Here is a 12,686-nt window from a genome sequence, read left to right on the forward strand (position 1 = left end):
ACTGGCAAAGCATGTATATTATGCTACTATGTTTATTAACTAGGGGACCTATGCCCTTAAGTCATGAATGACAGTAATGAGGATTAATGCCTCACAAAAGGGCACTAATATAGCACATCCACACGGTGTTGATCCTGGGGCCTCACAGTTACGAGGCCATTGCTTTGTCACTGAACCATGAATGTACGCAGTGGGGGCTATGGTAGGGGGCAGTTTCCATAAATTTTTAAAAAAAAACAGAAAATGCAATAAATTTTCAATAATTTATTGCATTGTACCCCGGTCCCCAACATAAAAAAATCCTCTGGACGGCCATGCATTATGGCTCAAGGCATGGGCACACAGAAGATTTGTTTACGCAGGGGGGGGGTTTGGGGGTTAAACCCCCCCCTTTGGAAATTTTTTGTGTGTAAACCCCCCTAAAAAAAACCTAAAACCCCCCCCCTTTTGTTTTTTTTTTTTTTTTGTTTTTTTGTTTTTTTTTAATTATTAAAAAAAAAAAAAAAAAAAAAAAAATATTCCCATGGCCGACCTAAAAAAGGTGACCTTACCCCCCCCCCCAACGGAGCAAAATGTCAAATTTCCAAATTTCGAGACCAAAAAAAAAAAAAAAAAGTGTCCTCTTACCCCCCCCCCCCCCCCCCCCCCCCCCCCCCCCCCCCCCCCCCCCCCCCCCCGCTTATTCAGCGGTCGGCTGAGTCGTTGCGATTTTTTTGGGACCAAAAAAAAAAAAAATGTGTCCTCTTACCCCCCCCCCCCCCCCCCCCCCCCCGCTTATTCAGCGGCTGGCTGAGTCGTTGCGAAATTTTCGGACCGATTTATAAATGTTAAAACCCCCCCCTTGAAAAATCCTGCGTACGCGCCTGCTTAAGGGCATAGGTCCCCTAGTTAATAAACATAGTAGCATAATATACATGCTTTAGCAGTCCCGCAAACACATATTGGCAAATTATTATTCAATAAAATCTGAGACTGTATACTATTATCTAGATCTAGTATTTTTAAATTATTTTAAAATAATTCCATGAATTGGGATAAAAAAAAAATATTCCACCGTTATGAGCAACAGTGTACTTTTTCCAAAAAAAAGTGAAGGGGAGGAGCTCGAGGCTTCGAGCCCCTACGTTCCGCGGGCCCTGACATGCAGGCCTCTAAATAAGCATATTTCTTCCTTGACTGTAAATTTAGGAATTTGCCATGTTCCAACAAACGCATAAAAAAGTATAATTTAAAAAATAAAAAGTGAGGAAAAATCTCGGAAAATTACGTCATTTTAGCAACTTCTGTAAATCATCGGCACCTTGTAGGCGGGAAAAATTCAACTGATCTCCCTTACCTTTTTTCTTTCTTTCTTTTCTTTCCTTTCCCTTCCTTTCCTTCTCTCTCTTTTAGGTTTGCTGGGGCCCAGGGGGAGGCAAGGGCCTTTCGCCCCCCCCCCCCGATCCACACGTTGTTGGCGAGATTAATCGCAACTGATCTCCCCTTCTTTTCACTCTTTTCTTTTCTTCTTTCTCTTTATTGTTTCCTTTTAGTTCTCCTCTTTCCCCATCCCTTCCTTCTCTCTTTCTTTTTGGCGGGGGGGGGGGGGGGAGGCAAGGTTATTTCGCTCCCCCCCCCCCCGATCCATAACTAGTTGGCGGGAAAATTGCAACTTATATCCCCCTTCTTTTCTTTTCATCTTCCACTTATTTCCTTCCCTTTATTTCTTCTTTTCCTTTTTTCTTTCCCTTTCCTTCCTTCTTCCTTTTTTTTTTTTTTTGCTGGCGGGGGGGGGGGAATCAACAGCCTCGGAGGCAAGGCCATTTCGCTCCCCCCCCCCCCCCCCCCCTTCTTTCTTCCTTCTCTTTTCTTCTTCCTCTTCTTTCTTTCCCTGCCTCTCCTCTTTCCCTTTCCCTTTTTCCTTCTCTCTCTCTCTCTCGCTCTCTCTCGCTCTCTCTCTCTCTCTCTCTATCTCTACAACGTATGTACAGTGAAACAAGGGCACCACCGTTACTCACAACCCGCTCATTCATCATAAATGTGTGCGCGCGTGTGTATGCGTGTGTGCGTGCGTATTTATGTGTATATAACAAAGACGTTTAAATATAATGTATATTTGTTTTCCTGAGTAAAATTTAAGATGAAACCATGAATTTTGATTCTAGGGCTATTTGTGTGAGACATTGCCGTTTCCAAAATTTGCTTTGTTTTGCACCCCTAATTCACGGTTTGAAGCAGGGAGTAATATTCGCATGACGGTTTCCATACAATCAGCTGTGTTGAACGTATAAGTCTATTGAAATAACATTAGATTGATATTTTAGAAGTCTTTGCTATCATGTGATTACAGATAAAGTAATGATAAATAATAATGATGATAAACTAATAACGATGACAAATAATCAGAATATAAAAAGACATTTTTATCAACCCAATGCCTTTGTGTGCATCAGTCATTACGCATGTGAGGACAACAGAGAATAGTAAACCAAATAATTGTTCTTCTTGCAATGAATATATCATGTTTAATAACAAATATTTAGTCAATACAGGGTACCAAAGTCTGGTGAGTTACATAATCATGTCCGTTCGAGATGAACCTCTATTCTACACAAAGAAAGCAACGAATTATATCATCTATATAGTAAAAATATCAATATCGTGTTTATAAATTGTATTTTAGATGAACTTTTAAAAACAGAAAGAAATGGAGAAAGAAAAAGGGGTAGAGAATCCTGAACCGATGATCTTTTCATTCCCACTCTCTTTCCCTCTCTTTTAATACAGGCTCGTTCAGTGGCATACGCAGGATTTTTTTAAAGGAGGGTGTTTGAACATTTGGAAAGTGACGCTCATTACATTTTACGTCAACATAAAAAACGCCCAGTTTTGCCGCATCATTTCTGAACGAGGCCTGAAAAAGATGGTTTCTCTTCAAAGGAATTATAATGTGGGTTAAAACAGTTAGCAGAGTGGTTAGAAACCTATAGGGTTAGTAAAAGTTAGGCAATCCGTCATTTAGGGGGTATAAACTTGGGGACGGCCCTAGAATCCAACTTTTGTCAAAATGTGTTGAGTCTCTACGCGGTGGTATCACTCTTATCGATGTCGTGTGCGGCACATGATAGTTATACATTTCGCGTAAAATTGGTAATTTGCGGGAATGTTCTCGGATTTGATTTTTTTTTTGGTCTAAGAGCATACAATTTGACGAAAAGGGGTGATATTTGTTCGCAAACATGTAAATGCGTATGTTCATTTTTTTTCTCGAAAACAGGCTACTTTTTGTAACTGTGTACCCGATTAGTTAGACATACGAATTTTATCTAGAGCCTTATATTTGTACCAGCTCTTGTGCAAAAGGGATCATGTTTTCAGTATAATTTGGGGGCAATTGTTTTTGAAAGTATGTAAAATAAGGGGTCATTTTCGACTCCGCTGTATCGATCACGCGTCAATATGAAGTGACACCACCTGTATGCTCTGCTCGTCCAGACCCAACCGCGAATGAATTTACGGCCGAGCGAACGTGCAGAAAAAAGGCTCTTTATATCTATCAGCTCCTAGTCCGCCCCAAGTTCAGTGTGTCCGCTGCCTTATATCATCTATTTGTCCTTGAGTTCAGCCAGGAGATCAGCTAGAGCCATGAGGATGTCTTTCTTCATCATGTCAGCATCCTTTTTATAAGAAAATAAAAACACTTTGATAATGATGATGATGATGATGATGATACTCCTACTGCCAGCGTGAGCAAAGCACACTAAGCGGTCATGCTTCCTACATCTCTTAGTGAAGGTCTTTCGCACCGTCCAAGGTCACTCCACGAACTTACAAGCAGTCGAGTACAATACATAACTATATGAAGAAATTAATGGCGTACTATCAGGATTCGTAAAATTATGACAAACTTATTAAAAAAACGGCGCGGTCAAATTCAAAATGCTGCAATTAATCCTTCACACATATATCATTTTTTATATTTATCATCTTCTCTGACCTGATAGTGATTACAAGTTTCAAAAATGCATAGCTTTCTTATATTTAGTCAGATTTAATTGATACTTTCATCAGTTTGTTTCATCTGACTTTTCTGCTTTCTTTCAGAGTAGTTGTCTATTCCCTTAAATTTCCCTTTAAGTTTATGAAAGCTATACTGTAACTGGAACTGAAGGACAGGACGGAACCAATGTTCCAGGTCTATCCAGGAACATGGGCTGATGTCAGCGGACAATTTAGTCGTTGTCATGATACTCAAGAAGCAAGGGATACTCAAGAAGCAAGGGATACCCACATTAAAGACATGGCTAAGGATTAACATTTACCATTGAATTGTATTAATCTTGGATTCAAGATTCATATGTTTGTACTTCATATAATTATGTTCTTTTGTAAAACTCATCTGTGTGAGTTGGTCTTCCGTTTGCAAGGTTAACAAAGTCTTTGTGGCAGTATTTATCTTCTTCACTAACTTCACCACCCAAGTAGAAAGTTCACCAAAGGCATCGGATGCAAAGGTTAAAGAGTAGTTTGAAAATGGGTTGGGAATACTTTATGATGTTCATGGGTTATGTGTTATTCGCGACCGATCGGGAGTTCACACGGTGACCTTGGAAGCCGTTCCAAAGGGTCTCACAGAGACGCAGAAGGGTGACTACTCATTGTGCATTGCTCACTTCTACTCCTACAACTACTACTACTACTACTACAACTACAACTAAAACTGTGTTTCCCCAGAGAAGCCTTATCAGCATCATTGCCACGCTTCCTCATGGTCCTGTAATTATTACCCCAGCATTTTGTTCGGAACCCATTAGCACCTGAGTGGAGAATGGCATGTCTTGTCAAAAAGACATTAGTGTCGGGTTGGGATTCGAAACATCAACCCTTCGATTGAGAACCCCTCTCGATTAAATTAGGCGGTGTCACACAGAGGCCAAAATTAATCCTGCTGCTCAGTCATCCGTGGCAGCACAATTATGAATAGGGTGTAATAGTTACCCTTTACCATCAAATATGATTTAATGTCACATAGGTTACAACTTTTTGATCAGAAGCTACCAAAGTTGGCAAAACGTTTTCGATACGTACAGTGTATATATATATATATATATATATATATATATATATATATATACATACATATATATATATATATATATATATATATATATATATATATATATATATACACATATATATATATATACATACATACATATATATATATATATATATATATATATATATACGTACACACACATGGTGTATTTAATTCCAAACTGTCTTTGAATATGATCCTTACCTCTTTTTCCTCCACTTCGAGTCCTTCACCTGACAACTTATCTACGGAAAAGGGAGATTAAACAAAAATTCAATTCATTATTGTTGCATTAATTTGTATTTGAAAAAAATACTGGTATGAAGGGGTGACCAAAGTGATGATATTCGATCTATGATTTCTCATATTCATTCAATTTTCATAACGCCGGCGTCTGAATGAGAACTACTTTCCGTCAATAGTAATTGGATGGTCATTTCTTTTTCTTTTTTTTACTTCTGTCTCTTTTTGTTTAATCAATAAATTATGCATGCCCTTTAGCAATAATTGTACTTATACATATATTTATTAAATTTCTAACTAGGCATTCTCAGCTCTGAATACAATAAAAATACTGCTAGAATTGAATTTAAAATCACACTAGCGCTAAAAAAAAAAGCGCTAAATAATTTTTTGTTTAAAAGAAAAAACAACATATTATTGAAATGTTGCAAAAACAAACAAATACAAACGTATCCCCTGGGAAGGATTATTGAATTTTCATTTATTGATTTATAGGACTTGCGGGTCCCCCCCCCCCCCCCCCCTCCCCAGTCGTTTTGCTTATAATATGAGCGTATTTAACTTTTCGAAATATTTCCAGAACGCCCTATGGAATGTGAAGAAAAAAAGGGAAAAAACATATATTAAAAAAATTACATTATCGTTGACAAGTTGAGCAAGTCAGTGTAAATAAGGATTAAACAGAAATCTGTTTTCATTATTCACTTAGTATTAAAAAAAGAACATACATTAAAGTGTGTTCCCTTTAATGTATGTTCCTTTTTAAGTACTAAGTGAATAATGAAAACAGATTTCTGTTTATTCATTATTTATTTATCTATTTATTGCACACAAATCCAGTCTGAGGGATTAATTAATGTGAAAAAACAGTTTTGCATATTGGGAATGCACAATAGACCAATACGAAAATTAAGGGATGCATGAATATAATTTGTATGTTCATGGCGGCTACAAAGTATCATTATCACCCAAGCTTTATACCAACTACCCCAAGACGTTCAATTCAAAGCATTCAGGAAATAATTTCCCCACAAGGTACCCATTTACTGCACCTGGGTAGAAGGTGGCAAATTTAGATTAATGTCAGGGCAAAAGACATTAGCGCCGCGAAAGGACTCAATCCGCGAACCATGCGATCCACGATTCGGCAGGATATCTAGTCTGACCGTGACATTTCAAACTATGTATATTAGATATAGGCCTACCTGTATATATATATATATATATATACCACCACTCTACTCCCATCGTATATTAGGGGGGTTTATTGTACGACTCATCCTCGGTTAAAGGTTTGTCCGTGGTACATATCCTGCACTTAACGAATTTCGAATCCGGACCAAACAACAAAAGTTAACCGTATCAGTCTAAACGTATCCATAAAACCCTTTCGAAATCTGTTACTTTAATCCTATATCTAGCTGGTCATGGTTCTAGAAGATTTCTTTCTTTTTTTTGGACGAGGCGAGGTTGAATGCTTGCCATTTATATATGTTTTGGAGGCAATTAAAGGTTTCAGGCCCATTCAACCCCCCCCCCCCCCCCTCCCCTCCACCTTTTCTCCCATTAGAATAGCTATAGCTTTGATTACGAAACTAAGCATGGAGTACTAATTATCAGAGCAGGAGCAAAGTCAGAGTTTGTTTGGAGATTTGGGTTATTTACCTTTACAAATCACTCCAGCTTCCTCAAAGTGACTGCAATAGGTCCTCTCTCCCATCGGGCAGTTCAGGATTGAAGGTTCGTTGCCTACACACTCCAAACTGCCCAGATTGATCGGTCCTGAGCCCATGCCGAAAGTCTTGTAGCTAGTGAAGCCAGAAGTGAAGCTAGATGCTCCAGGGAAGCCCAACTCCCTGCACACTACATCAGCGTCGTTCTGCCCCTAATCATAGTCGCATACTGTTCCCCATTGCCCATTGGCATAGACCTCGACTCGACCTTGATTGGTGGAGCCATCTGATGAGGCAAGTCGCACAACTGAAAGGGATATTTGAATTGAATATATGACATGAAATAATTCTGCAATGGTCTTAAAAAACGGTTAATGATTGTACCTAATAATAATGCCAGGTAACACTACGTAACCCCTTTGTACCACTGCTACGTATCGCCACATAACAACACATAAAACCAGGTATTGTCACGTAAGGCCATGTAACGCAATGTTCACCATGTAACAATCATTACCACGTAACGTAACGTAACACCAAATAACACCATTTATTCTAACGTATTGACAGGTACTGGAACGTACTGGTATTTATACTTTTGTTAGCTGGATAACATAACCACCGCGGTATTTGCCTTTATAAATAGTGAGGCAAAGCATTAAATAATCAAGTCTAATTGTTTGGGACCTCTTTGCAAGCTTTCGTAGCTTGTTATGTATGAAAATGAGTTCATACTGGGCTCGCTGGGGTACGAAAAATAAGTTGCATCCCGGCGCGTCGAGGGGTCATGGCAGGATGTACACGTCCCCTTGAGCCTATAAAACACCCAGGCCTCTCATGGCAGTCGATATCTCTCTAATATTATATTGGACACTGCACATGAAGTTCATTCATTCCGATTGTGGGAAGAGGAGAATTACGTTATTTACCCTGAGAATGTATGGACTGAGAAGGATTATTGAATTTGTATTCATTGATTTATAGGACTTACAGGTCCCCCAAAGAAAAAGGCTATTAACATCACATTACATTACCCTTTTCTCTTCATCTTTCAGCTTATAAAATGAGCGTATTTTACTTTTCATAATATCAGTAGGTAAAATAAAACATTCTCACCTGGTCCAGAACTTGCACCAATAGAACCCTCTGTGGAATGGGGAAAAAAGTTAACTTTATCGGTGATTATGATTTCGCAAATATTTACAGAACAAGCAAGTCAGTGTGTTGCCTTAATAATGTTTGAATACTCATTGAATAATGAAACATAAAATTCTGTTTACCAAGGTAATCCTTTATCATCATCACTCTTTACTTTCTGATGGCCCTGAAATTATTACCCCAGTAATTGTCAGGTACTAATTTACACCTGGCATGATAACAGTGTCTTGCCAGAGGACGTTAGTGCCGGACTGGGCTTCGAACCCTCAAGCCCAGGATAAAGAGTAAAGTGAATGAACCACTATACCACGAAACCATTGAAACCGAAACTAGGTCTTTCCATAAATGCCTCTAGTATATGCAATACATGATATTTCTACTTACATTATTATTGCCCACACATTTATCTTGACGAATGCATTAATGTGTGCAAAACATTTTTCCATGTTTGAATGCACAATGGACCAATACAGAAAATGGATGCATGATATAATATCTAGGTTCCCCCCCCCCCCCCCCCCCCCACTCAGAGGTCGGATGACCGCATGCGTGTTGCCAAAATGTCCGGTAAAGGGTACTTTTCGTGCGACAAAGTCCGGCCTGAGAATTGTAAAAAAAGGGGTGTTTTTGACTTTTCACCCGGAGATTTCTTAAAAAGGGGGTGTTTTTCTTTTTTTCTTCTCTCATCTCTTTGGACTCCTGAGAAATTATTCCGAATTTAGGGGGGTACATTGAGCATTTTTCCTGATTTAGGGGGGTCTCCAAGGCAGGAAAGCCCGCGAAAAGCCCGCGAAAGGGGGGTCGGAAATGTTTGCAGTCCTCAGATAGGGGGTGCTTTCAAAAAGAGGGTACGAGCATATGCGTACCCTAAATAAAACTGAGTGGGGGGGCTAGGTTTACGGTGCCTACAACGTATTATGATCACCCTAGCTTTATACCAACTGCCCTAAGGCGTTCAAAGCATTCAGGGATATACGGTACACCCATTTATTACACCTGAGTGGAAGGTGCAAATTTAGGTTAATGTTAGGCAAAAGACATTAGCGCCGCCAAGGACTCGAACCGCGAACCATGCGATCCATCCACGATTTTTTGAGATATCCTATCTAACTATGTATAAGTCCCTGCCTTAGCACAAGTTACTCTACTCGTAAAAGCAAAATGAGTTTTCTGCTGTCCCGTACGATACCGCAGAGTGGTGATGACTCACATGAAAAAATGTGTTTAAAGAATGATAATTATAATATATATATATATATATATTATATATAGGCGTGAAGAAAATGGTCTTTGAACGTGAGACGTAGCTGTACTTTACAAGTTTATTACGAGCTTACGGCTTGTGAGGCCTTCTTCGGGTTCATTAGGGGTGTTGATTGACGACCCATGCTCTACTTCGAATCAGGACCATCACGAAAAGTTAACCCTGTCAGTCTAAACGTATCCATGAAACCCTTTCGAAATCTCTTACTCTAATCCTATATCTAGCTGGTCGCGACTCTAGAAGATATCATTTTATTTATTTGTTTGGACATGGTTAGGCATTGGAGGCCAAGGGGCTCTTACATTGATTGCCTGCTGACAGTTGCTTGAAATCATTATAATCGATTTGTTTTGAGGTGGCGAGGTTAATGCTTGCCAAATTTGTATTTATTTATTTGTTTTTGCAGGCAATTAAAGGTTTCGGGCCCATTTAAACCCCCCCCCCCCCCCTCCTTCCCTCCCCCCTTTCTCCCATTAGAATCGCTATAGCCTTGATTACGAACCAAGCACGGAGTACTAATTATCAGAGCAGGAGCAAAATCTGAGTTTGTTTGGAGATTTAGGTTATTTACCGTTACATATCACTCCAGCATCCTCAAAGTGACTGCATTTGGACCTCACTCCCATCGGGCAGTTCAGGATTGAAGTTTCGTCGCCTTCACACTTCAAACTGCCCAGATTGATCCGTTCTGAGCCTGGGCCGAAAGTCTTGAAGTTAGTGAAGCCAGACATGAAGCTAGATGCTCCAGTGAAGCCCAACTCCCTGCACACTACATCAGCGTCGTTCTGCCCCCAATCATCGTCGCATACTGTTCCCCATTGCCCATTGGCATAGACCTCGACTCGACCTTGATTGGTGATGGTGGAGCCATCTGATTCGACAAGTCGTACTAAAAGGGATATTTGAAATGAATAAGTTATATGACATGAACTAATTCTGCGATGGTCATTAAACACGGTTAATGATTGTGCTTAACAAGGTAACACGGCGTAACGCCTCGTATCACTGTGACGTATCGCCACATAACACCTAGTAAAACCTGTATCGTCACGTAACGTCGCGTAAGGCCATGTAACGCAATTTTCACCACGTAACAATGATTACCACGTAACGTATCGTAACACCAATTTCTTTCAACGTATTCTCACGTACTGGAACGTACTGGTATTTATACTTTTCAGCTGGATAACATAACCACCGCGGTATTTGTTATCACGTATAAATAAATGACAACTGCGTGCGACAAAATGTCCCACGAGCACTCACAGAGCTCTCTGTTACAATATATAATCAGAGTAAGACTCCATTTTTGTGCGCCTTGATCATTTCATTTTAAGTGGAATGATTTGGCGCCTTATAATTATTATGATCATTAACGTCATCATAAGTTTTACAAAAATCAAACGAAACCGCCGTGGATTACCGCCTTATATCTGAACGAGGTTTTATGGCTATGTTACTACACCGCCAAGGGCGTCAATCACGAGGGTACACGTCCCTCCCCCTCACGATTTTTCCTAGGCCCCCCCCCCCCCTGTTACACCCACAAATGTAATAACGCCCACAAATGTAATAACACTTTACCCACAAATGTAATAACACCCACAAATGTAATAACACTTTACCCACAAATGTAATAATTTCACCCACAAATGTAATAACCACTTTACCCACAAATGTAATAATTTTGAATCACCCACAAATGTAATAATGACTTTACCCACAAATGTAATAAATTGTGATATTTTGAAGGAATGAGGCGGTGAGGTCTTAGTTTGAAGATTTTTCATTTTTTTTAAATAACCGAGTCTGAGTAAAGACTGCGCTCTAATCCATGCTTTATTACCGGGTCTTAATTTGGAAGATGGAGGGGTCTTAGTTTAAAAGGTTTTATTTTATTTTGTTTTATTTTTTTAACTTTTGAATAACCGGGTCTGGAGGAAAGACTACGCTCAATACTCATGTTCTTCCACACGAATAAGATGATGGGGTCTTAGTTTTGAAGATTTTTAAAAAGTTTTGGAATAACCGGTCTGGAAGAAAACTACGCTCTAAACCCATGCTTTATTACCGGGTCTTTATAGTTTGGAAGATGGTGGGGTCTTAGTTTAAAAGTTTTTTTTTTTTTTTTTTTTTTTTTACTTATGAATAACCGGGTCTGGAGGAAAGACTACGCTCGATTCTCATGTTATTCCACAGGAAAAGGATTATGGGGTCTTAGTTTTGAAGGTTTTTTAATTTTTGAAATAACCGGGTCTGGAAGGAAAAAAAAGAGTGCTCATTCCCCCCCCCCCCCCCCCCCGCTTTTTGGGGTAAAATAAAATAGTGCTCTTACACCCCCCCCCCCCCCCCCTCAAGTCCGTTCCTGGCATATTATGATTATTTATCGGAAACATAATTAATTCTGTTCAACTTAAGATGTATACAAAGTCAAACCAATACAAATGATCAAAATTACCCAACTCCTCTATTGCTATAGCGCTCCCTTTTGATCAATGTTTTGCCCAAATCAGCGTACCACTACATTAAAAAGGGAGCGCAATTGCCAAATATATATTGTAATATGGTATGTTACTTGATAACGTATCAATGTTGTGTTTCTCTTCAATATACCAATAAAGAGACGAGTTATACATTCAATTACATATAACCAATGACAAAGCACAATAGATATAGTGGCTATGATTGAATGGATATCCAATAAATGAATGAATGAAAAGTGAATGAAAGAAATGTAACCTTACCCAAACTGGGTATGGCGCTTGCCGCACTGAGGCAAAGAAGAAGCGAGAGTATAGTGTAGCCTTCCATCATAGCACGATTCAACTAGGACCCTCGAGTACGATGTATCGATGAAAAGTGTTGCTAATTATTGAAAGAGGTGCGTTTATATGTAGAGCCTCTCCTTCAGAGATTTGAAAGGATTCGAAGTATTTACTCTTTCTCGTAAACCAGCCGACCGTGGTGGCTGTAAAAAAAAAACTCTCTGTTGCAAATTTGCTTTGGTGAAAGCAGAAAGATTAGGTAATGTATCGAAGGTCTCTCTCTCTCTCTCTGCTCTTTGGTCGTTTTCGTTACTTTTTACCCCCCCCCCCCCCCCTATAGGTACTAACTCCACTTTTACCAACCAATCCCAGCGAATGTATTAATTCTGTTTAGACCGTTAAAGGGACTTTGTGACATTGTTCAGGTGAGAGAAATGGTGCTAAGGTAGTGACTTCAATGCTAGATACCTGTATTAAAATTAATTTAAAGATAGTCTGAAAGTTTG

At 39.4% G+C, this 12,686-nt stretch overlaps 1 protein-coding gene across 2 annotated transcripts; it reads right to left on the minus strand.

Annotated features, from left to right (window-relative positions):
• Positions 1-2,475: 2,475 nt before the first annotated feature.
• LOC590898 (neurotrypsin) lies at positions 2,476-12,297 on the minus strand. 2 transcript variants are annotated; one of them, XM_790485.5, is made up of 6 exons: positions 12,160-12,296; positions 9,987-10,304; positions 8,110-8,139; positions 6,986-7,300; positions 5,282-5,322; positions 2,476-3,656 (listed from the first exon to the last, which is right to left on the minus strand). In XM_790485.5, the coding sequence occupies exons 1-4, from the start codon at positions 12,227-12,229 to the stop codon at positions 7,206-7,208; spliced, it is 513 nt and encodes a 170-aa protein (XP_795578.4). In that variant the 5' UTR covers positions 12,230-12,296; the 3' UTR covers positions 2,476-3,656; positions 5,282-5,322; positions 6,986-7,205. The 2 variants fall into 2 exon arrangements, with proteins under 2 accessions (XP_795578.4, XP_030853648.1); XM_030997788.1 differs by lacking the exon at positions 8,110-8,139 and having other exon boundaries at positions 12,160-12,297.
• Positions 12,298-12,686: the final 389 nt, after the last annotated feature.

This window comes from Strongylocentrotus purpuratus, unplaced genomic scaffold, assembly GCF_000002235.5.
Source record: "Strongylocentrotus purpuratus isolate Spur 01 unplaced genomic scaffold, Spur_5.0 spur5_scaffold_4, whole genome shotgun sequence".
Classification (NCBI taxonomy): Eukaryota; Metazoa; Echinodermata; class Echinoidea; order Camarodonta; family Strongylocentrotidae; genus Strongylocentrotus; species Strongylocentrotus purpuratus.